Here is a 25,804-nt window from a genome sequence, read left to right on the forward strand (position 1 = left end):
GCTGTGTAACGGGCGCAGATAAGCTTGTTTTTACTTATTTTATGTTCCATCTGCCATCCAGGCTTGGTACAGATTTCCAGTGTTTCTAGCAAGAACTATATTCTATTTGGCTATCAGTCTACCACCATCTGGTACGGATAAAACCTATCTTTGGAGTTGTAACTGCATTTTTAAATTATTGTAATGCACTATGTTGGCGCCCCCTGTCTTTTTGTGTTCCAATTACTAGGTCTGACACTTGCAGACAGGTGTTGAATGACCGGGGAGCTGCCTACTACAATATAAGTATTATCTTTATTTTTTTCATACTATATAATTAAGCGCTCTGGGCTTAAAGATTTTGTTTGATATATATATATATATATATATATAGCTTGTTATTGCAACTTGTGCCTTTAATTTTCACTGTGTCTGCAGCAGAGTTCCTAAGTGTAATAGACATTTTCTGTTATGTCTGTACTAGGATACACAGGTGCCTTTATGTACTTCTGGATTATCTTTTGACCAGCCTATCCAGAATGCTCTGTATGCACACGTTTGTGTGTATGTATATGTGTGTGTGTGTATATATATATATATTGTATACCTGTGTGTATAGGTGTATGTATCACACAATGTATTTATTTAAAAGGATATATATTTATGCTGTATGCTTTACCGAGGTAAGAATCAGCATTTGCATGTTGCAATGTGTATATAATTAAGGTGCCCAAGACATGTCATTCAGATGTATTTGGTCTCGCCTATAATTCCATTGCGTTTTGGCTGGAAAAACTCCCCCAGTAGGAGATTTCCGTCTGTACTGACAATATTTATGTACAAATGATGAGATTCATTTATATTCCTGACCCTTTGGTTACCATTGTCTTAGGTGTCAGAGTTCCTTGTTGGTACACCCGAGTTTCATTATGTCTGTACAAAATGTATATTTTAATATCACCTTTTCTACAGCTTAGCCCGGATGCTCTCTATGCAGCTTATGAGACTTAGCTTGGCGAACAAGGTGCATCCACTTCGGTGACTGCAGTTCCGCGGATGTCAATCTGGGCTAAATCTACGGCAGCATCAATGGCCTAGGGTCTACAAACAGGGTGTTCCCATTTCGGTGTCAGCAGTTTTGCAGAAACAGGTCTGACCTAAATCACTGTCGCCTCGGGTGGTCGAGCTCATTAAGGTGATTTTAAAGTCCGAAATGGTGCGTGAGTATACCCTTTTTCATACTTCTACACATGTAACACTGTGTTGGTTAAGCCCCTACACAGCTTATATCTGTCCGCTAAAACAGAAGCGGCATTCCGCTATTCAGGTGAAAGACCATCTGAACAGAGACGCTGTTGTTCACCATCTTCCACAGATGGGCGGGTTTTTATTTCTCACTGTTGTCACAGTCAGAATCAGGATGTAGGTCATTCCTCACCAGAGGATGTCTATGTCGATCTTGGTTTTACTAACAAGCACATTATTCCCTCTGGTTAGACACACAAGGTGAATTATTCCGGCTTAAACTTTACACAGTTTTAGGCAAAACTCCAGTCTTTATTTCATTGCAACCTAAGCCTTAGTGGCACCCTATTGAGAAAATGTTTTTCCTCATATATTTCACTTGGTGTCTGCTTTTTGACAAAAACCAGGTAAATGGTAATAGACTGGCCAGATTTTCATCTTTCCTCCCTTTCCTGTCAGAGTGAATACAAGGGAAGTAATCCCGGCTGGTAACAACCCTGTGGTTTTTCAGTTCTCTTATTCTGCTATCCTTAAAACAGGAGCTGATTAAAGAGGTTTTTCCTACACAGAGCAGGAGCTGGTAAAGGGTTTTATCTAGGGGTTCTCTGACAGAAGTAATTCTCTACCCTTTATTTCCATTAAGGGTTACTGGGTTGGTTTGTATTCACCCAGCAGAGTCATAGCTGGTAGTAATATAGCCATCCAGCTATGATAACACTAGTTTGTCACAAGATTACAGGACTACGTTCCAATATCGGAACTCTCAATTGGCACTATTACAAACGAGTATTCAAAGGCTTCTGGCGGTGGGTGTGCTTTCTTTTATTTTTATATCGGCGACACCAGGCCATGATGTTTACGTGTTCAATCCGTTCATCCTCTCTGTTGATCTAAGGTCAGGATACCACATTCCGGGTAAGGCCTAGCCTTACAGGGGTACTTTATAGTTTATGTACAGTGGCTGTCAGGTAAACATCCATAGGTCTGGGGGGGCATCCCCGGTAGATGGAAGTTCTTTATTACAACCAACGCTTAGCTTATAGCTAGACGTTTTCAGCCAGAATATTATACTTGCAGCCTCTCAGCAAGCAGCAGGGCTGCATTATTGAGTTCGCAGGTGGTCACTTTAGACCTTCCCAGGTCTTCGCTTATTCTACCACACCAGAAGTGTTTGCTTCTGCCTCATCTTCTAGAATGGAACATTCCGTATCTTCCTACCGAAGAACACGCTCATCTCTCTTCTACACAGTGCCAAAATGTTCCTGGCAGAATTTCCTTTCAATAACATGAGTTTATGTTTTATAAAATAGGATACCAAGGTTCTAGTGAATCATTGGCTCTCCTCATCGGAACATCTCCCATGTCTCAACAGGGAGAGTCTCATCAAGGGAAGCTGTTTTCCTTGTTTTGGACGTGCATAGCATCCCTCTGCCCTGATCCACTGGTTTACTTTTCGGGTGGTGCTTAGCCACACTGATTTGAGTGGGTCAGTTGTCCTTCTTGTGCAGGGGGTCAGGAAACTTGTAGAGATTCGGTCTCATAATGCAGGGCTGTTGTATATTTGTAGCACTTCTGGAATACCCATATCCTAATTGCAGGATAGGGGTCGACCTGTGTATGGTCGAAGGGGTGTGCTTTCTGACATACTATGGGCCAAGTGAGTCCAATGTATTATTATTGAGTGCCGAATGCCTTAGCAATCAGTCATTTACCAGATAAAGTGGGTCACTCCAGGATTAATACCTTTGTGCTTTCCTGGTTAGGTCATAGGGCTCTCCGAGAGGGAGCCCAGGTTCTTTTGACATGTTAACCTGTTTTGTCTGTTGGTTCTCAATCTAATGACCCTCAAGTGGATTTGTCCATAGCCAAGTCTGGTTTCCCCAGAACTTAGGGAGTGTACATGTTATTTACAGGTCCCATTTCCTCGTGGGTGTTCAAGAGTTTCTAGGAGGGGGCGCATCCCAGCTAGTCTGGTGGTCCGCCGTGTGTCTCGCAAAGCAGTGTTCTCCTGGTTTAGGGGACTAGCGTTGACGTTCCTCTTTTTTTCCGGTCCCAGAGTGGCCTCATTTTGCAGTTCGGCCCTTTTTTATTTCCATCATCTAGTTTGACGCTGTGGCGTCGGACACCCAACATTTATGGCCTAAGAGCCCTTACAGGGAAATGGTTGCTACCTCAAATACAGCCGTAGAGCTTCTTCAGCTGTTTCTTTGGGCTTGAAAATATATTCGGTTGGTGTAAATTCCTTGAGTTTTACACATCCCACTCAGGAATCTTTAAAGGGTTTTCTTTTCTAGCTGGCTCCGATTCAGGTCTCCGCCTTACTCCCTTCAGCGGCAGTTTCCATGGCTCTCCGGTTAGCTCACCGGAAGGTTGTCTTGCTTAAGGGGTTTCTTCAGGCTTAGCCCACCTTTGGTTGGTCGCATATTTCCAGGGAGTCTAATTCTCGTCATCAGGGGCCTTGCTTCGGCCTCCGGTGACTCTAAATTTTTATTTTTTTTGAAAGCTGTTAACTCATGGTATGAGTGCTCTCTTGTATATATGACGGACTTACGTTGTCAGTTCTCTATATGAGTGCTTCCTCAGTTATCGCTGAGTTTGTTAAGCCGTTTAGCTCATTGTATGAGTGCTCCCTGGTATATCTCTGAATGGTTTAAGCACTGTATCAGTGCTTCCTTAGATATCGCTGATTGGCTTAAGCTGTTGAATCAGTGTATATGGTGATCCTTTGGATATCACTGTGTGGATTGAGTTGTTAACTCAATCCAGGCTGCTCCCTTGGCTATCACATCTCGTAGGGGATCCGGGGCGAGAGTGTGTATGGCTCTTCCTCATTTTATTTCCCCAAAAATTAGTGGTGCGTTGTACGAGGCATTATGGTTCTTACGTTTAGTGCCTGCATACCACTGACACAGGGATTGCGGTATATCATTCTTGTGCCTCTTCTTTGTGTGTAACGTTTCTCCAACGGGAGTTAGTTTGTGCTCTTGTTCACACAGTTCCTGTTTAGGAATTTTATGCCCTTTAGCTTCTCTAGCGCTAAAGAGCGTAGGGGGCGGGGCAGGGTCTAGGTGGTCTCTTGCTATCGCATCACGACCAACATTCTGTCTGTACCCTTCTGCAGGATCCAGTGACTTTTACAGTGCACTCTCCAGGAGGGTTGCAGCTTTTTGTACGACACAACAGCGTCATTCAATGGCGCAGTTGTACAGAGTGGCAGAGTCTGTTTCTGCTGCATGTTGTTTTCTTTGTTGCATGCCTTTGCATTCACAAATGCAGGGTTTTGGCAACAAAATATTGCGCACAGCCATTCCAGAGCATTCCCGCCCTTGGACACAGCTTTGGTAGCTCCCCAAGGTAACGCAGTGTCCCCCAGTGGTAGGACAGAGAAAAGAGGATTTTTACTCACCGTAAAATAAGTTTCTCTTACTACACTGGGGGACACTGTGCGCCCTCCCTTGCTCTGAAAGTAGTGCTATCTTTGGTGTTGCTTTCTAAATTGCTTCTTCTCTCTTCCTGGCTTGGTTATACAAAACTGGAGTCAGCTACAGAGGAGGGGCATAGTGGGGGAGGAGTTAGGGGAACAAACAAGTTTATAAGTGCCTAATTCCAGGCCCACCTACTAACACCAAGGTAACGCAGTGTCCCCCAGTGTAGTAAGAGAAACTGATCTTACGGTGAGTAAAAATCCTCTTTTTGTGACGGGGACACAAAACCTCAATTAATTGTGAAAAACCAGCTGCGTTTATTGTGGATATTGGACGCAGATTTAACACTAGCATAGTCGCCATGGTGTCTGTGATCCACTTTGCAACTGGGTGACTGCTGTCATATTTGCTTCCTCTACAACAATTAACTGTGAAACAATCTTTTGCTAAAGTAGTAGTGCTCTTCTTCTTGGGCTTCTTATGGGAGGAAGATTCACCCCCAGCAACAGCAGTAGTAGTGGGACTAACGCTCAAACATTCTTCAGAGGAATCAATTATAGTGCAGGAGTCATCGAGCCTTATCAAGTGCGATGCAGGGCTAACTCCGATCGCTACTGAGAATATTGATGAGGACGGTGTTGTGGGTGTAGATTGCATCCGTCGGGATGTAGGTGAGGGAAGGGTCCTAGCTGATGATGGGAGTGCTTGTTATTTTTTTGCCATAACTTTCAGCTTTTCCCAACACCTTGCCATGAACTCTCGTCAAATGGCGTAACATGAATGAGGTTCAAAGATGGTTAAGGTCCCTCCCTCGACTGACTGTGGCTTGACATACACTACAAATGACTCTATAGCTGTTGTCAGAATTTGGGTAGAAATAATTCCACACATAAGAAGTGGCTTTTTTGGTCTTATGCCAAGGCATGACTGGGCTGCTTCTTGTCACGTGCCAGAACTGCTGCCACTGGTGCAGGACTTACACAAACAACCTCATCCTCATCAACATCCTCATTGGCGCCCTCGTCGGCTACACAAATCTCCCCCTCATCCTCTTCTAATTCCAAAGTGGCATCCTCAATTGGTGTATCACCGGCTACACTCGGGTTGTTGTTTAGGGACACATCAGCAGAAATGCTGAAAGGGCCCTTCTTTATGGGTACACTATCAGAATGGTCACGATTACACATACCATTCGTGAATGGACTCTCCTCAGGGATTGGTGTCATTTCTGATTCTGAGCATACATTTTCCTCTAATGCCTTACTGTTTTCTTGCAGCTCGGCTTTCACAAGTAACAGTAGTTGTGCCCCACTTTACTTGGTCTTGCTTGGTCACGAGTCACCTTACAAGAAGAAGGCTCAGTAACATTTTTAGATCTCGCACTAATAGAGAAAGGCGAAGGCCTCATTCTTTCTTTGCCACTGCGTGTGTAGAATGGCATGTTGGCAATTTTTTTTTCTCGGCAGTTAACTTTTCATCAGTTACAGCTCTTTTTCTCTTCAACAAGGTAAAAGGTTTTTTTTGTGTGTGTTTTTTTCCCTGACTTAAAAAGACTATGTACTTTTAGAAAGGCTTTACCAGATGACGTACAGGGGAGACTACCATCAGGACTGGTGCCAGCAGCTGCTTGCTGATCCTGCTCATATGTTGACTGCTGTGAATTCATTTTCATGAGACCCCAAACACTTGTAGTGCACATTCAGAAATATATAGTGCTAGTATATATATAATTTCAACACCAGAAAATAGCTTTTTTAGAACAGGGGAATATCTGACACCCCAAACGCTTGTAGTGTAAATGAGGAAAAATGCCTCCTACTACTCTCTTCCTGCTTTAATTTTTGCTCCAATTTCTGCGACCGTCACCTAACCCTTCTCTCTCCGTCTCTCAAATGGCGCTGGATGTCTGTGGAAGCTGCTATTTATTCATTCTAAAAATCCCGAGATCCGACGACGTCACAATGACGTTTTGTCTCGTTTTGGAATTCGAGCAGGTGGGAGAGTAGCGAGCCGACTCGGCTCGGGACTTTGATTCCGGAAGTTCGGGCGGGTTCGGTTCTCGGGGAACCGAGCCCGCCCATCTCTAGTGTTGGGGTTAGGCTACAGGTTAAAATTAGAAAAACTATAAACACTTTTACATAATACACGGCTGCTGACATTGCTGCTTTAAATACAGAAATCTCAGTCGCTATGATAACTGACAACAATAAAAAAACTGGCATTGTCAGCAAACGGCATACAGCAAAAGCATGTCGCTGATCTACATGGTCATTCTTAAGGTAAGTCTGCATTTTGTTTTTATAGGCATTCTTCTAATCGGAGTTTTTTTTGACTGTATAGAGTATGTCGCAATCATCAGCATCGTGAAATGGTACCCAGCCCATAAAAGTAATAATACTGGAGGAGTTTTTACAGCTTCAGTCACAAATTAAGCAACAATTTACAAAGCAAATAAGTCAGTATTATGAACGTTTTGCAGGACTATGCAGTGGACATAGTAGAATAGACTTTCTATGTCTTTTATTAAAATGATCATCTTTCTTCCTGCCGCAGTCTTGTCATTTCATATTCTGAGGACTTTTACAGTTAGTATTACTGCATAGATATAACTTGACATTCAGGGATGTCATTTGCCAAGGAATAGTTTATGTTCAGAGGTCTCTCGAAAGTAAAGTGACTTGTAGTTCTAACAATATAAGCCTCAAAGATGCTGAGCATGGGTGTTGATGTTCTATTAAAGTATTTTTTTAATTTTTAAAAAAATTTGGTTCATTAAAATATTATAATCTTTATAAAAAATGTTAAGAAGAATGTTAAAAGAAGTAAGTATTTTTTGAACATTGAGTCACCAACATCCTCTTGTATATTGAAAATCTGTCAGTGTTAGAGGACCTCTCGGAATTTATGATCCCAGACCAGCTTTTCTGAGTAACATGATTAGTTAAAGCCTACCGTACCTTGGACATGTCTCCAGAGAACTTTTTAAGTCTTCTGACACTTTCAAATATAGCATAAGCTGTGGAAATGGAGACTGTATGGAGAGCGTGTAGTGAGAACATTTCTGTTGAGCACTTTATAATTTTAAATACTTATTCCGAAAACTGTCTATTTGAATATGTTGCAGTGAAAGTTTCAGAGTAATTCTTCTATAGTATTCTGCAGTCGGGTCCTTTCTCCATATTTGGTGGTCGTGTCCAAGACTGATAGCTTTTTGGAGAGGCATAAATGGTCTAACAGATCTGGACAAAAGTATTTGGCTACACCTATTATTGAATTGAGGTGTTTCAATCAGACCCGTTGCCAGAGGTGTATAAAATCAAGCACCTAGCCATGCAGTCTCCATTTGCAAACATTTGTTCTACAAAATGGGTCGTTCTGAAGAGCTCAGTGACTTCAAGCGTGGTACTGTGATAGGATGCCACATTTGCAATGAGACGGTTCGTGAAATTTCATCCTTGCTGGATATTCCACAGTCAACTGTAAGTGATATTATTAGAAAGTGGAACCGTTTAGGAACAACAGCAACTCAGCCACGAAGAGGAAGACTGCAAAAAAATCACAGAGTGGAGTTAACGACTGCTAAAGCGCATGCCTAAAAGTCACCAACGTACTGCTGATTCCAAAGCTGAAGAATTCCGAACTTCCACTGGGGTTAATGTAAGCACAAAAACTGTGCGGCGGGAGCTTAATGGAATGGGTTTCCACAGCCGAGCAGCAGCATGCAAGCCTCACATTGCCAAGACCAATGCCAAGCGTCGGAAGTAGTGTAAAGCACACCAACAATAGACTATGGAGCAGTGGAAATATGTTCTGTGGAGTGCTAAATCTCGCTTTTCTGTTCGGCAGTCAGAGGAGCGAGTCTGGGTTTGGTGGATGCCTGGAAAAAAATGTTACCTGCCTTACTGCATTATGCCAAATATGAAGTTTGGTAGAAGAGGGATAATGGTTTGGAGCTGTTTTTCAGGGATTGGGCTAGGCCCCTTATCCCCAGTGAAGGGCAATCTTAATGCTTCAGCACACCAAGTCATTTTGGACCATGTTATGCTTCCAACTTTGTGGTAACAGTTTGGGGAAGGCCCCTTTTTATTCCAGCATGGATGTCAAAGACATGGATTGATGAGCTCTGTGTGGAAGAACTTGACTGGCCCATACAGAACACTGACCTCAACTCCTTCGAACACCTTTGGGATGAACTGGAACGGAGATTCTGAGCCATGACCTTCTAGTCCAACATCAGTGCCTGACCTCATAAATGCTCTGCAGAATGAATGGGCACAAATTCCCACAGAAACACTCCAGCATCTTGTGAAAAGCCTTCCAAGAAGAGTGGAATCTGTTATGGCTGCAAAATGGGTACCAACTCCATATTAACGTATATGTATTTGAATACAATGTCATTACAGTCCCTGTTGGTGTAATGGTCAAGCATTTGCCCGTACAGGGGCAGCACAGTGGCTTAGTGGTTAGCACTTCTGCCTCAGCACTGGGGTCATGAGTTTAATTCCCGACCATGGCCTTATCTGTGTGGAGTTTGTATGTTCTCCCCGTGTTTGCGTGGGTTTCCTGCGGGTGCTCCGGTTTCCTCCCACACTCCAAAAACATACTGGTAGGTTAATTAGCTGCTATTAAATTGACCCTAGTCTGTATGTGTGTGTGTGTGTTAGGGAATTTAGATTGTAAGCTCCATTGGCAGGGACTGATGTGAGTTCTCTGTACAGAGCTGTGGTATTAGTGGCGCTATATAAATAAATGATGATGATATAGTGTATGTTTCCTACTCCGGATGGATATCCCATCAGCTACTCTATACCAAAACAAATTGATAGCCTGCAAAGCTCCCACTGTTATTTTTTTCATTATGCGAAGGGAGCTACTGCATTCAGGAGCTAGTGTGTCGTTTCTAATAGTGCATGTGAAATAAAAAACTAACATTTGGGGGGCACTGCTCACCTTGGGGTTTTTTAGATTAGCCTTTTTATTATTTACATTTTTTATTTAGAATAGGTTTGAGATAGCAGTGAATGCAGTGACTTATGGAGAGTGCCAGAGGCGCTTTAGTGCCCCTTCCCCCTCCCTAACAGTGCTGGTCCCCAGGAAAAGGGTCACCCTTCCCCAGTAATGTGCCTGGGGACCCAGCCGCTGTCCAGGGCAGAGTTGCAGGCCGCCCTGGGGTCCGTGGCTGCAGCGGCTGTCTCCCAGGCAGAAGGAATGTCGGAGGTGCCTGCGTTCTGTGCCCGGTCATTCCCCCGCTCAGCGATTCGGCAGTGGAGCAGTACAGTGTCCAGGATCACCAGCGTTGGAGGTCAGGTACCAGGGGCAAGTTACCGGAGTGAGGCTGTCGTTTAGAGCCCAGTCCTCACCCAGTTCTAACACTCTGTGGGCCAGCTATACTGCTTTGGAAAGCAGCCATTTTGCAGGGAGTTTGAAACGCCCCCATGCTTTCCCGTTCATCCAACCTCTTCGGGTGCCATTTTAGCCTGCAGTCACACGCACAAAGCTCTGTGGAGACAGAAAGCGAGAGAGAGAAGTTTTCATTTAGCTATATTAGTGAAATTTGGATATTTCTAACTGAGTGTTTGAGATTGTGTACTATTCTTTTTCTTCTACATATGTAATAGATATGTATCTATTTTCTATCTGTGTTAGTGTGTGTGTGTATATATTATACTGTTATAGATATATTGTATAGAGTCACTGTGTGCGCCCACTTACACTGGTAGCTGGGGTGGTAAATACTGATAGACCTTTCTGAATATACAGTAGATTGTTCTGCAGTGTGTGTCTCATATCTGTTACTCTTTATTACAATCATGTCAGAAAGAGGGACAGGTTATAAGTCCAAAGCTGTCACTGTACTGTATTTCACCAGTTCCAGTTGCCAATCCAAATTTCCAAACCAATGGTCTGAACCAGAAAGTTTGTGCAATGTTTGAGGACCTGCGTCATCGCTCATCTGGAGGGGCAGCCGAGGTGACGGAACTGGCATTGGCCAGGGAACTAGTTCAGTCCATTGCGGCATTTAAGAGAAACAAACCACTCTTGGGAACGGTAGGCACTGAACCCTTTACTTCTCCCCAGGGTACGCAGTCCTCTGATGCCCTTGCTTCGGGTCAGACATTTTATTTGCTACCCATTTTAACTGGGTCCTCACAAAGTCCTTCTTAGATGCAGAATTTGGAGAGATTAGTTCTAGGCCTAACTAGAGTGTCCGCTTCTCTGGAAAGAGTTTTGCAGACTGCCTCGTCTACTAGGATGCGCAAGCGTCTGAGGCAGCCTATCTCTCAGGAATTAGAGGACTCAGATACTGAGATGTCCCTGCTTGAGGAAGGTATTGTACACAACAAATCTGATTATGAAGATTTGTTGGTGTGGGAGGAGGATTATTCTAGTAGGCAAGGTATTGAGGACCCGATCCTGGCAGTGAGACAGGTGCTCAATATTGCTGATTCTAACCAAGATGTGGCCCAGACATCTATGTTTAAGAGGTGAAAGAAAGGAGGCGTTCGAGGAGCGCTACCTGTGAGGTGGCCCGTTCGGGGTGAACCTGGTCCTGTATGGCCGTTTCATTGATGACCTGTTTAAAGTGTGGCAGGGCGGTTTGGAGTTGGCTGTCCAATTTGTTGAATTTTTAAATTCAAATAGTTTCAATCTCAAATTTACATATCAATTTAATCCGGTTGAAACAAATTTTTTAGATATTACCTTCTCTGTCAAAGATGATTGGATTGTCTCTAATTACAGTAAACCGGTTGACTCCAATGCCTATCTTCATTATGCAAGTGGGCATCATCGCCCTTGGATAAACAATATTCCAAAGGGTCAGATGTTGAGGATATGCCGTAATTGTATGGAAAATGAGGATTTTAGAAATCGGGCACAAATACTAGAAGATAATTTTGTTGAAAGAGGTTACCCCAAATCATTAGTAGAGACAGCTAAAGAGTGTGCAATGAATAGAGATAGAAATGATTTGCTAATTCCCTATACAGAATGAATAAGGAGTAAGAAGGCATGGAAAGATAATTATCTTCCGATATTTGTCTCAAAATATAACACCAAATCTTATAGGATTAGGAAAATTGTCACTGATAAGTTTAAGATCCTACAACAGGACAATATTTTACGTAACTGTATAGGAGACAAACCCAAAGTCATTTTTAAAAAGAACTATAATCTGAAAAGTTTGCTAGCACCTAGTTTTTTTAAGCCACAAACACTTAGACCTATTAAAGAAAGTACTTGGATCCCTTTGCAACCAAATGGTTGTTACAAATGCAATAAAAACACTTGCCTTAAATGTAAACATCTCTGATTCGGGCAAAAGAGGTTAAATCAACTTCTAATGGGAAGGTGTATAATATTACACAATTCATCAATTGTGAAACGTCATATGTTGTCTATGCATTGGAGTGCCCTTGTGGCCTCCAATATGTAGGCAGAACAACACGCCCCTTGAAAACAAGATTCAGAGAACATCGGATTAACATCATTAAGGGACTACTTACACATGGAGTCTCTAGACATTTCTCTGAGAAGCATAAGAATGAGGCTTCAGGTGTCACATTGATAGGGTTGGAAAAGTTTGACACCACTCATAGGGGAGGGGGGGGACAGGTACTCCAACCTCTGTAAAGGAGAAGCAAAGTGGATCTTTAAGCTGCAAACTTTATATCCAGACGGTCTGAATGAGACCATCAAATTTAATGATTGGTGCAATTAGTTGGGGGACTAGGATGGTTTAGGGTGTATCATATTTTATAATGGCCCTAGTGATCTTGTGACCGAGGTCTATTCAATCTCTCTTTCAGTAGTTAGTTTAATCATATTTATGTAAGGAATATTATTTTAGTAGAATTTTAGTGTTATTATATTAATTTATTTATTTTTTTGTGGAGTTATGTGAGTTTGGAAGAATAGAAAGCTCACAGCAATATATGTTTTTATATATATATATATATATATATTTTTTTTTTATCATTCTTTATATCGGATGAACGAAGCAAACATTGTTATGTAGCACATTAGATATACAGAGTAATTGAATTACTGGAGAGATACTGCCATTAAAAATATTAGGCAAATGATGTGACTGAATCAATTAAATCCATGAAGGAAGGACTATTTAAAGACCTACGATTGAACAGCTGAGAATGAGGCTTGAGAAAGTCCACAATAGCATGGACGAAATGCGTTGCCTTTGGAATCTCTATTTACCTGCTGGAGATCAATGTGAAACATCTCTGCCATCTATTAAGATTTCAGTGATCCAGTCCATATACTGATGTGAAAGTGTCATCTATGGTCGTGATAGGAACACACAAGTGGCAGACTTGTTCCCTCCGGACATCTACAGGTGCGCACCTGTTTTTTATCATCATTGGTATACACACGCTGCCACGCGAATAGTAACTACTTGGAGGAGACTCTATCCGGACACAATATACTTTTGGTGGACATCATGGGGATATAAGTAAGTGCGGCACATTTACGCTAACTCCTACATCATTATTGTCCAGTCTCACTAACATCTCTCCAATTTCCTATATTGGAGTCTCCCATTTGAACAAATGTCCAGCTGACTATCTGTGACTATTTGTGTTCATATATAGGATTCTTTCCGGATTGGCACACTTATCCACATATTACCCATTCAATATAAGGTAGCAATCTCTATTGCCTATTTCAATTGTGCTATACATATCCCGGGATATTTGTTATCTGCTGCATATGTGATTTGATGTCCGTACTGGACCAATTATTTTTATTTTTATTATATGTCATGTTTCAACTATTAAATTGTGATATTTTATCTTTTATTGATTGTATGTGATCTGTGTATTGGTGGATAATATATCAACCAGCACATATTTAGGTGGATTTTCTCCCAGCGCTGTACACACCCATTTATATATTTTGAAAGAAAAGAACTACCTTTTTCCCTCCATCTCCCCAATTATTAGATATTTGGGGGAGGCTAGGGCTAAACCAGATAGCAAGTTTCTTATGCCCCGGAGGTATCCGCTTAATTATCCATTTCCGGAAGCTGAAATTGGGTCTTGTTAGTCTCATTCCAGTGTGGATGCTCCTATTACACATTTGACTAAGAATACGGTCATTCCTTTGCTCAATGCTGCTTCTTTGAAGGACAACACAGATAAAAGATGCAAGGGGATTCTTAAATCTATTTTCTTAGCTTCGCTGCACCCTATTATGGGTGTAGCCTGGGTGATTAAAGCGATAGAATAATAGGCATCTGCACTGAGTGAGGGTATTCAAGCAGGCCTTCCCAATGCAAAATTATTCACTTTGGCAGACAATGTAAAGGAGGCTGGCAATTTTTTGGGAGACGTAGTGATAGATGCTGACTAGCATCAATCACTGGGTCTCCTAAAAAACTGTTGCTGCCAGACTTACACTTTGGTTGTGATCTTGGGAGGTGGACGCCAAGTCCAAGAGAGCTCTGGAAGCAGGTTCCCTATGATGGTATAACCTTATTTGGACAGGTCTTGGAAAAGTTTATTGCTTAGGCCACAGGGGGAAAGAATTCCTTTCTTCCGATGGCCGCTTCCAAAACCTACAGGGAGACTGTTTTTTTCCTTTCGGACTGTGGAATGAACCAGGGTATTTATCCTACAGGGTCAACATCCGCCCCTCGCGGTGGAGGTGGTCATTGAAGTAGGCAGGCTTTGTCTAGATGCCGTCCCGCAAACAAGCCCACCGGAGTCTATGGATGTGGGAGCTCGCTTGTTGCACTTTCAGGACCAGTGCTCAACCACAGTCACCTGCGTAAGTGCGGAGTTCTCCTGTGGGTACATTTTGGATCTAGAGGATCCGGTCCCCAGGTGGTTCCTGTCCACTCCTCTTTCCAGGAACACTGTCCAAAAGGTGGCCCTCCTAGGAGCTACCAGAGCTCTAGTGGCATCGGGAGTGGTTATCCTGGTTCCAGGAGATGGGTTTGGGGTTTTATTCACACCTTTTTGTGATACAAAAGCTAGATTTGTCTTGCTGTCCGATTCTCAATCTCGGAGATCTAAACACACACTTGAAGGTGCTGAGTTTTCGGATGGAATTCATCCGGCCCGTTATAAATTCTATGGATAAAGACAAGTTTTTGGCATCCTTGGATATCAAGGACGCGTAACTTCATGTCTCGATTTGGTTAGGTCACCACAGGCTTCTCAGGTTTGCACTGGATCTTGATCCCGTTCAATTTCGGGCTCTTCCCTTCGGTTTAGCCACGGCACCGAGAGCCTATACCAAGGTAATGATGGTTATGGCAGCAATACTTCACTTAAGAGGGGTAAAGATTATCCTTTATCTCGACGATCTGCTGATAAAGGCAGACTCGTAGGGTCACCTTCGAGAGCACCTGTGTTTGACAGCGGAATTGTTGCAAGCCCACGGCTGGATTATCAATACCAAGATATCTAGTCTGACACCCACTCAACGCATGATGTTTCTGGGGCTCCTGTTCGACACCAAGTGTCAGAAGGTGTTTTTACCTCTGAAAAAGATTCTAATGTTGCAGACCCAGGTGAAGCATTTACTGGCCCTCAAGCAGGTGTCAATGTTTCAGTGTATGAAGCTGATGGGTCGCATGGTGTCTTGTTTCGAGGCAGTGCAGTGTGCCAGATTTCACTTGCGACCACGTCAGAAGGCAATTCTGCTTCATTGGAAAAGGTTAGCTGTTAAGTTATTTCGATTATCTGCCACAACGCTGATATCTCTGACTTGGTAGGGGGTGTCAATTCTCGGTTCAGGATTGGACAGTGGTGACCACGGGTACCAGCCTCTCGGGCTGGGTTGTGGTCACTCTCAATCTGTCTCATTGTCCTGTCCAGTCCCCTGCAATTTCAGTGTTCAGGGCCTTAGTCCAGGCAAAAGCTTGACTCTGGCACAGACCAGTTTGAATCCAGTCGGACAGCGCCACAGCTGTGGTTTATATAAATTATCAGGGCGGAACCAGAAGCTCCCTGGCGACAAAGGAAGTCTCAAAGATTGTGAAGTTAGTGAAACTGTGGGTTCTGGCAATTTTGTCGATGTTTATCCCAGGAGTAGACAATTGGGAGGCAGACTATCTGATTCACAATGTAATCCATCCAGGGGAATGGTCGCTTCACCCGGATGTGTTTACCCACCTGGTCCACAGGTGGGGTAAGCCAGAAATAGACTTGATGGCTTTCCGATGGAACAACTAGGTGGACAAATATTGTGCACGGACATGAGATCTGCAGGTTGCTGACAAATGCCATGACTGTTCCTTGGAACTTCAAGTTGGTATACATCTTTCCTCCACTCCCGATGTTATCTTGAGTGTAAAAAAAAAATAAGTAAGATGTGAAAAAGTTCCCGTGATTCTTTTGGTTCCAGATTTGCCAAAAAGGTCTTGGTACACGATGTCCATAGATCCCCGTTGGCGACTGCCACGCAGGGAGAATCTTCTCGGTCTTTCATCAGGACCTAGATTGCTTGGTTTTAACAGCGTGGATGTTAAAACCCTGATCCTTAACAGGAAGGGTCTCTCTAACAAAGTAATTCAGACCATGCTTCAAGCAAGAAAGTCATCTTCCAGTAATTACCATCGCATCTGAAAGGCTTACATTGGTTGGTGTGAAACGCATATGTTTTCTACTTGTTCCTTTCATTTGGTTAAAGTGTTAGCTTTCCTGTGGGTTGATTTGGATAAGAGTTTGTGTCTCGTGTCCCTTAAGGTACAGGTTTTTGGCTTTGTATATTTTCAGAAATGTTTGGCTCTCTTGCCAGATGTACAAACCTTTTACAAGGTGTTTTAGATGTACAACCTCCGTTTACTCCTCCGGTAGCTCGGTGGGTACTCAGTTTGGTTCTTTCAGCATTGCAGAAGTCTCAGTTTTAGCCTTTGGAGACGGCTTCCTTGAAATTACTTACCTGGAAAATTTCCTCCTTTTTGTTGGCTATTTCTTCAGGTAGGAGGGTTTTGGAATTGGTCGATTCTGTCTTGTCCTCCTTTCCTAATCTTTCATGACAATAGGGAGGTTTTACGCACTTTACTGTCATTTCAGCCTACAGTGGTCAAAGTTTCACATTAACCAAGACATAATCATTCCTGGCTTGCCTTGTGACAGGTTTTCTAACCAGCAGAGTTCTGGTCCTCTGTAAATAAAAATTATCGAAGACGCTCACACTATATAATATAAGGACCTATTGTCGCTACCTATCCCTAAATGGAAACAAAACCTGAAACAATAAGAAAGGTGCGGCTCATTCGATTGTTCGCTCCTTTGAGCAGGGCTCTCCTACCTCCTGTTTCCATCACTTTTAACTGCGCTCTCCAGCTACTCAGCTCACCTCCTCTCGGTCCCTCTGCCCTCTGTCTCCTCTCGCTTCTCTCTGCTCCCCTCAGTGACTCTCAACCTGTCATCCGTGCCCACCCTCTTGGGCCATAGTTACCTGCCTGTACTCACTTTTCCCCTCCCTCCCTCTCTTTCATGCTGTGCCTGAGCCCCCAGAGTTATAGTGCTTACTGTTACTTGTACTGTGCTGTTTCACCTTGCACTGTGCCATTGTTTGTCCTTGTACTGCGCTACGGATACTTTGTGGCGCCCTATAAATAAAAATTAATAATAATAATTTTAATAGGTACTTTTTTTGGACAACCACAGACCATTGGAATCATTTTATTAGGGTTTTTGGGGGGAGGGGGGGGATCTGTCGCCAGTCTCATTTTAATATAGAGGTATTCATTATTACTATTCATGCTGTTTGAATAATGCACGTGAAATCATGGAGGCCTGCACACAGTCTCAAATCAGTAAAGAACAGTGAAAACCACTAACTTTTTTTTTAAAATACTGAACACAAACAAAAAAAATGCACCACTTTAATCTGCAAATATGCTATTTACATTCTTGAGCTTTGAATGTATTCCTCTTCTTTAAATATTAATTGTCATAACAGGAAAATTAAGACCGCGCACCAGAAGTATTCTAACATATATTTTTGCAGCTTTCAGAAGTTACCTGCATTCTATTTTAAAATGTCTTCTGTCAAAATATTGTTCTCTTTTTAGCCTTCAAATATTCTGTCATCAGATGAACGAAAGAGTGAACGTTTCAGTCATCAAAGTTCTTTGGATGAGAATCAAGGATTTAGGTAAGAGCAGTACTTTCTATTACATGTATTCTAGGTAGGAATGTTAAATTCTTAATTGTGTAACACACACACACAGTAAATTTCGCTGTTTTATATAAATTCCATCCAACTGTTATCTAACCTGTTTTTCTTAAACACCTGTTCCAAGGGGCATAAACAATTGTTGGCGTTACTCGGGAAAGTAACACGGCGTGCGCACTATTGCCGTCATTACGGTAATAGGGCGCGTAATAACGGTAATACTTTTAACGCCACGGGAAAATCCAACAATTGAATATGCCCCCAAGTGTTTATGTAAAAGAAAACATAACATAAAAAAAGTGTCGAAAAATAGTGTAGTAAGCACAAATAATTTAGGGAGCAATAAGTGAATCCAATTTATATCCGTGTACCAAAACAAATCAAAATTGTAGCTTGTCTGAGAATTAAGGGTTTAGATCCTCTTTATAAACCCATGTAAGACTTGATCTTCAGACTTCAGAGGAATCATGGTGCTGTTCATCTAAAAAAAAAAAAGGATAAAGTATATCGGTGTGTAGTATGTTAATAAGTCTGGAGGGATAAAAATAAGTACTTATACGTACCCAAATGAACTTGTGATAGCTTAAAGGAAGACTAAAACCAACCCTACCCTAGAGTCATAAATAACTTCCACCCTCGGTGTGTTCAAAGTATGATATCACTTACGCCCCATACAGACACAGAAGAAGATAATGCGTTGTGTTTCTAGAAAGAGCAATAATATATTGCAATGTAGAATAAAGATGGAAGACGCCATATTTTTGGTGTCAAATTGCGACCGTTTAATATAAATGAATGAATAATCGGCAGCGCCATTTTTTTTGTGTGTAATAATACAATTCAATAGATAGCGGTAGATACTAACCACTGCTTACCTGTAACAACCCACAAGACCTGCTGTTTTGGAGATGCTCTGACCAAGTCGTCTAGCCATCACAATTTGGCCTTTGTCAAAGTCGTTTAGATCCTTTGCTTGCCAGCTTTTCCTTCTTCTAACACATCAGCTTGAAGAACTGACTATTCACATGCTTGCCCACCCCTTGACAGGTGCATTTGTATTGAGATAATCAATGTAATTCACTTCACGTGTCAGTGGTCTTAAAGTTGCAGCTGATCTGTGTGTGTGTGTGTGTGTGTGTGTGTGTGTGTGTGTATATGATATAGAGATATATATATATATATATATATATCTAATATATAACATATATTGCAATATGTGGAACTAACAATCCCTGTTTTTAATATAGAACAGTACTTGGTATAGCATTAATAATGTGTTTGGAGAGTGCAGAGTATCCCTGTATGTATATATATATATATATATATATATATATATATATATATATATATATATATATATATATATATATATATATATATATATATATACACGTATATATGTGTACATATATACGTGTGTGTGTGTGTGTGTGTGTGTGTATATATATATATATATATATATATATATATATATATATATATATATATATATATATATATATATATATATATATATATATGAATGAGAGAGAGATACAGTGGTCTAAGTGGGGTTGTACACAGTGGTATGCTATACTGTCACTTCTCCTCCTGCATTCATTGCAAAGCTTCCTATTTCCTTTCACTTACATTTTCCATACAGCCACTTCTAAATTTCCACTTCCACCTCTGTGTGTATTTATGTGTACACATACACAGGGGTGTCACAGAAATATTTATAGCACTTTTTATGAGTGATGGGTGTTTGTAGAGACAGGGATATCCTATCCTGTCTATATATTGAAATTTCATGACTGCAAAATTATGCTAAAGTCTAGTCTCTACTACCCTCAGTGGATTATTCTTGACTTCATAGATATTAAGCTAGCTACACGCACAAACATTTCTTTAAAAAATATAAAATATCGTCATTGTTGACCACACTTAGTGCAGTGTGAGCCCATCATCCTATATCAAAATCTAATCAGAATTAATTTGTCAGGATTATAAATTAGATAAATTGATGACTTCCCTTGGGAGTTGTAAGTAAAGAAAGGAGCAGAAAGGCAAGATACATAACATTGTGTTGTTGCTCTGCACCTGAACAGCTGGATTTGTTACATTTGTCCACCTGAATTGTTTAAAGATCTTTCTGTTTAATGAGCAGGCCAATAACCATTTTGTTCTGTGTAAGTCGAAGGAAGTCAAAGTATGCCTTGTAAAATAAGTACAGGACTACACATTCTTGTACAACATACCCTTTGCTTCTTAGATGGGCTGCTGAAAGGAGACAATAGAAGCAAATAGTGAATTTTGTTTTTGGTATATGAAAAATCTACTTGTTTTGTGTGAAGTATCTTTATTTAAACTCTTAAACAGCCTGTAGCATAAATTTTGGATGGTTTCTTTATTTCATTAGGCGGTCATAGCTGCTACCTGAGAGAACTAAAGAAAAATAAATTTTCTCTAGCAATATTAATTTTTTTACACTTTTAATCAAGATTTCTGCTTTCTACCATTAGACTGACAGGAGTGGCATTAAGAGTTCCTGCCAGCTCTGTGGACAACAGTATCCCAACAGTTGTAGTTGAAGATCATCACCGTATTGTTTCGCCATCTGCAAACTCCAGCATTGAGGCAGAGAAGTCTGATCGCCAGGCTGAAACAGTATTGCACGCTATCAATTTCACTTCCAAAGGTAATGAATTATTAGTAGCAAGTTGTGACAAATTATTTTCTGTTATCTGCAGTTTTTAGCAAACAAAAGGCTTACGGCAATGTCCCTTAAAAGAAATCTAATAAGGAAGGCTTCTGTGCACAGAACAGAAATGATGAAATATTTGCAGTTTGGATGAACTTCTGAACCATTTACAGACATTATTTTATTACAGTGCTCCAGCTTTATATTGGCATTTTAAAATACAGGACAAAATTGCTATACAATGGGCTGGCAATATTAAACAGGTGACATAAAATGGAGTTAATGTATTTTAATGTTAATGTAGAGGAAAATAAATGATTATAGCAAATGTAGCAGAGCAACGTATGTAGTTAAATTAAATGTGAAATGTTTATAAACTTGTTTTACTGCTTATCAAACTCCCTATTGGTGGAGTAAACCCGCAATAAACGGAGGTATCCTAGTACGAATTAAAAAAGAAGGGGTGTAAAATAAAAAACGTCTGCATATAATTGAGAAGTAAAAATATGGAGTTTTTAATATGCCTAAATCGTTCTTTTCAGAAAGCCTTTCGACATCCAATGAGAGTACAAGCCAGGATAATGTATCCAACTTAAAAGTCAATGATTCTGTATTCCTGTTGGATGAAGTCCTTTCCTCAAGCAGCGGAAAGGCACAAAGTGATAGATTTGTAACAACGAGAAGGAAGCGCTCCACAGTATCTCGTTCAAGTACACAGTCTGTAAAATCAGACACTAGCCAGAACAGGAGAACAACAAGCGCAAGCAGAGAGAGCTGTCATAGTACACAACGGGACATGGACACACATGCTACTGTTCTTCCTGACTCAGGACACACAGGCTTTTGTAGTGAGATTGATTCACATTTTGACTTTGTCACGGAAAGAGCGAGGCCATCAATGCTCCCATGTTCCATTTCCCAGTTTGAAAAATCAGAAACTCCTCAAAATTGTGCTTCAAAGAAAGAAAGCTACAACTTTACACCTGTGGAACAAGTTGCAGTCACTACAAATCAGCCTGTGTGTGTACACTTTGGAGAGAGTGATCAGCATCCTGTTGTAGATAGTTGTGTTGAACCAGAGAAAACCGTATATGAAGCAGATATGGAAATTACTTCCAGTGACTCTGCTGCAATTATTGCAGTTGTATCCAACAACAAAACACAACCATTGAAATCCAGATCAAATATACCCATAAAACAAGATGGAACAACTTTAAGAAAGGTAAGGCAATCAGTTCGTGAAAAAACAAAGAAAAAAGGTATTTTGTGTGACAAAAAAATTAGCAATTCATCTGAAAGCAAAGAAATGACGGAGACTGTAGTTGAGTCCAATAAAAATGTGACCACAGAAGTCGAGCTTTCAGCAGACCTTATTCCATCTCTACTAAGTGATAAATATGATTATCGGAGAACATATGTCTTACCAGGACCTGTAAAACAAGACAAGATTGATGTTTTGGAAAGTACAACAAATTTAGATCCTGTAAGTGAAATCGCAAAATCTACAGAGTCCGCTGAGCAGTTATTGTCAAATACAATTACAGCTTTACACAGTGAAAGGAGTGAATTAACTTTTACTCTGGAAAACAAACATTGCACTGAAATAGACCATAATACCACTGATACAGAACCTGTAGAGAAGAAAAAGCCAAAAATCCGTAAGAGAGCCTCAAAAAATATGGAAAGTTCCAGAAAAAAGAAACAAAAAGTAAACGCACATTCGAGAGCTCTAGAAGAAGTAGGAGAGGGCAAAGTCAACAACATAAATGAGTCTTTTGAACAACTGGGCAATAGCCAGAAAGTAAATGCTGTTCTTAATTGTAGTATAAAAAATCAAGAACCCCAAATACGAAGGGAAACTTACGTTGTTTGCTCAGCAGAACCGCATCCAATGACGACCGAGTTAATCTCCGAATATAATCAGTTTAATTATAGGAGAGAAACATTTGTAATTCCTAAACCAAATCTATTGGTATCCAATCCAAATAAGGCATTAAACTCTGAAGAGAAGACTCTTGTACCTATAGAACTTTGCCCAAAAACTGAAAATGGATTTAATTTAAAAAAAACAGAGTCTAAAAATGGCCATTTAAATCATGTGTCAGATCCTGACTTTGATAGATTGTGTGATTACAGAATGGAGAGCATCTTCAAATTTCCAGCAAAAAAAGGATCATCTAGCCTCTCTTCTTGTTTAGACACAAAGACTCTTATTTTGCCTGCTATAGAGGATTATGTGGGCCCTGATAAAGGTACACTTGTTAGAGAAAGCTCTGTGAATTTGACATCAAGTCAAACTCGGAAGCCTACTAAGATCCTGAATGCTATTTTGACAAATAAGCGTGAGTCTTTTATGCTTGATATGGTTAGTGAGTCTATTCTTGATGAAACACTGGAGAGCCCAAGTTTTGTTGAATTCCCATCAACCACCAACCCTGAAAGCACATTCACAGTCAATATGTCTTTAAATACTATTCAACCTTTGGAGCTTCCAGTTCCTGAAAACTGTAATAACAGGGACCTGTCTCATGCGTCAAAGAGCTTAAATGTTATGGATATAAATGACAACGGCAAGGCAAAAGACCCACCTGAAACAAAGAGCAATACACAGTCTAAGAGTGAAAACCAAAGTATGGAGAGCCAAGATCCAGGTACAGATAATAATTTTATATTAGAATATTGTGGTTAATGCAAACAAGTAGAGTATTCCTGCCCTCATATGAGCTGTTATAGTGAATAAGCTAACCAAACTCCTTATTCTTATTGATAAAATATCAAGGTACACTTAGTGCTCAAAAATACTGTGTAACTTAAAATATTTCCCTTAGGAGCAGTGATTGTAGGGCATATGATGGTATAATTATTCGCAATCTGATAGGTCAGTGGCTGCATGGTAATACCCGACTTAACACTTTGTGTATGAACTCAATTCCATGATCACACATAGTGATTTACTTATCTGCACCTTCAATGCAATTATTCCAGGGGTAACTATTGCATTGGACCCCCGTGGTTTAAGTTCTCTCTCCATTAACTATTAGGACTATTGGACTTATTAACACACAGTTTTGGATTCATTTGGACTATTTGATGACACACATCTGGTTTATGAAGTAACGTTTATCTTTATCATTGAGCTATCATTGTATATCATCTCTCACCTGTCAATATCACAGGTCTGTCTTATATCATTTCATCAGTGTATTATAAGTTTATGTTTTGACTACATTATTATTGATTTTATGTGTGCCAGCACACCATCTCTGCTGGCTACCCTATATTTTTTGCAATTAAATCAGGCTGGTAAGCCGATTTGATAATATCTTTATATCTTTTACACAGTAGCGCCTGGGAATCTCTCTATTCGCCCATAACAGTGTGTCTACGCTGACAAAGAGGGGGTATTGCCAGCCACTAGAGAGTAATACAGCTAGCATCCTAGTGTCTGACATACAATGCAGAGAATGCCCTAGTGTCCGATATACAACGCAGAGAATGTCCTGGTGACCGATATACAAAGCAGAGGGCGCCCTAGTGATTGCCATACAATACAGTTGTGAGAATTCACAACACTAGTTCCAGATAATAGCTGTCGGAAAACAGTTCACAATGGCAGCTACAACCACCTTCTGTCAATTTCTGTAATCTGCACTTTGCTAAGAACAGCAGTCTAGCTAGTCACCTCATCTGGACCACTGCGCAGCGGTCCTTAGTCTGCAATCAGCCCTTCAGTGAAAAGGTCAGAATTCTCCAATCCTTCGACCTCCGTTTTGTTCCCCTCTTTTCTATTTTCTCCAATCCCTTGACTTTTGCTTCCTCCATCGCTATTCTACCGTCTACAATCCTTTGACTTCAGCTTGCACCTCACGAAAACTGCTCTCACATCTAAGCAGCTTGACTGACTGTGGTGTGTCTTATAGCTACCCCAGCCAAATTATTCTTTCCTGGGAGCTGTCCGCATGTGACAAAAGTGAGCAGCCAAGTGATCACCACATATTGTGGGGACCAGTGCATAGTCACATGCATAGCCTCTGCTCTGCAGACTATGCTAAGGCTGTACTTTACACGAGTTTCCTCCACTCTTCCACCATTGAGTGACACACAGAACATTTGCCCAACAGTGGTTTACATAACTACACAGCTTCTCACCTGGCTGAGGTATCTGAATCCAGCCACCTTTTAGTTTTGCTTCAACCACATGTCATAGACTACTTCTCTCCACAACAGTGGATCAGTCCATAGACCCCACCATCTGCTCAATTGAAGGTGCTCACCTTCCACTTCCTCTTTCTTCTCCTACTTCATCCTCTCTTCTCCTTCCTCCATTCACCTCCTTGCTTTATCCTTAATCTTCCACTCTTCTCTAGTTCTCCGTCTTCTTCAGTTCCTCCTCTAATCTTCCATCCTCTTCAATTCATACTCTTCCTTCGTCGTCCTCTCTTCCTCATATGAACTGCAAGGCTATTGGTTGTACATACTTAAAGCATCTTGATATTGGAAAGAATGCAAATTACACTTCAGAAAGAATAATGCAAGAGTTCCTTAACATCTTCGCTTCACAAATAAGATGTGAAATACTTAAACATTTCCATTCAGCAAATGACTTCAGTGTTCTGTGTGATGAAACGACAGACATTTCAGTTTTGAAGCGGCTTATTATATACATTAAATACATTTGGCAACTTAAAAAGAGATTAATGTTGTACATAACATATAGAATCATTGATGGCAAAGCTGAAACTATAACTAACAAAATAATTGAAAAATTTTCCAATATAGGGATCGAAAGAAATCTAACTTAGTGGGTCTAGGCTCTGATGGAGCAGCTAGATGCAGAGTCATGGTAAACTGTAACTGTATAAACCCTCGCCTAGCTCTTGTTAGTGCCACAGCAATTGCTGAAGTGCCTTATTTAGTAAAAATTTACTGATATCTTAAGACAAGTGTTCCTTTTTCAAAATTCCCCAGTTAGAATGGCTGGTTTAACTGAAATCCAAAATATACTGAACAATACTTAGATTAAATGGCTAGTGACACTAGGTGGCTGTCAACTTTGCAGTATAGTCTTTAAGAGAATGCTTGGTGAGTGTCATTGCTGCACTGGAAAGACAGGGGCCACTGAACGAAATGACATCACAGCTGAAAGTTTAAGCAAATGAGAACATACAATTTCATCGCCTCACAGATGTGCTGCCTCATTTGTCTAAATTGTCTAAGGTTTGGCAAAGGCAAGATGTCAATTTAACAGAAATAGACCCTATCTTAGAATCTACAAAACTATGCATTATGAAATTGAAAACACACGCCTCCTACTCATTTAAAA

General features: G+C 40.9%; 1 protein-coding gene across 1 annotated transcript in view; it reads left to right on the top strand.

The window, feature by feature from the left end:
• SGO2 (shugoshin 2) overlaps positions 1 to 25,804 on the top strand; it is a 57,620-nt gene that overhangs the window by 20,268 nt on the left and 11,548 nt on the right. The window contains exons 5-7 of the mRNA XM_075180239.1: positions 17,698 to 17,780; positions 20,303 to 20,478; positions 21,024 to 23,132. Of these exons, the coding sequence (XP_075036340.1) occupies positions 17,698 to 17,780; positions 20,303 to 20,478; positions 21,024 to 23,132 (2,368 nt within the window). The remainder of the gene's footprint in view (positions 1 to 17,697; positions 17,781 to 20,302; positions 20,479 to 21,023; positions 23,133 to 25,804) is intronic.

The sequence above is a fragment of the Mixophyes fleayi genome, chromosome 7 (assembly GCF_038048845.1).
Source record: "Mixophyes fleayi isolate aMixFle1 chromosome 7, aMixFle1.hap1, whole genome shotgun sequence".
Classification (NCBI taxonomy): Eukaryota; Metazoa; Chordata; class Amphibia; order Anura; family Limnodynastidae; genus Mixophyes; species Mixophyes fleayi.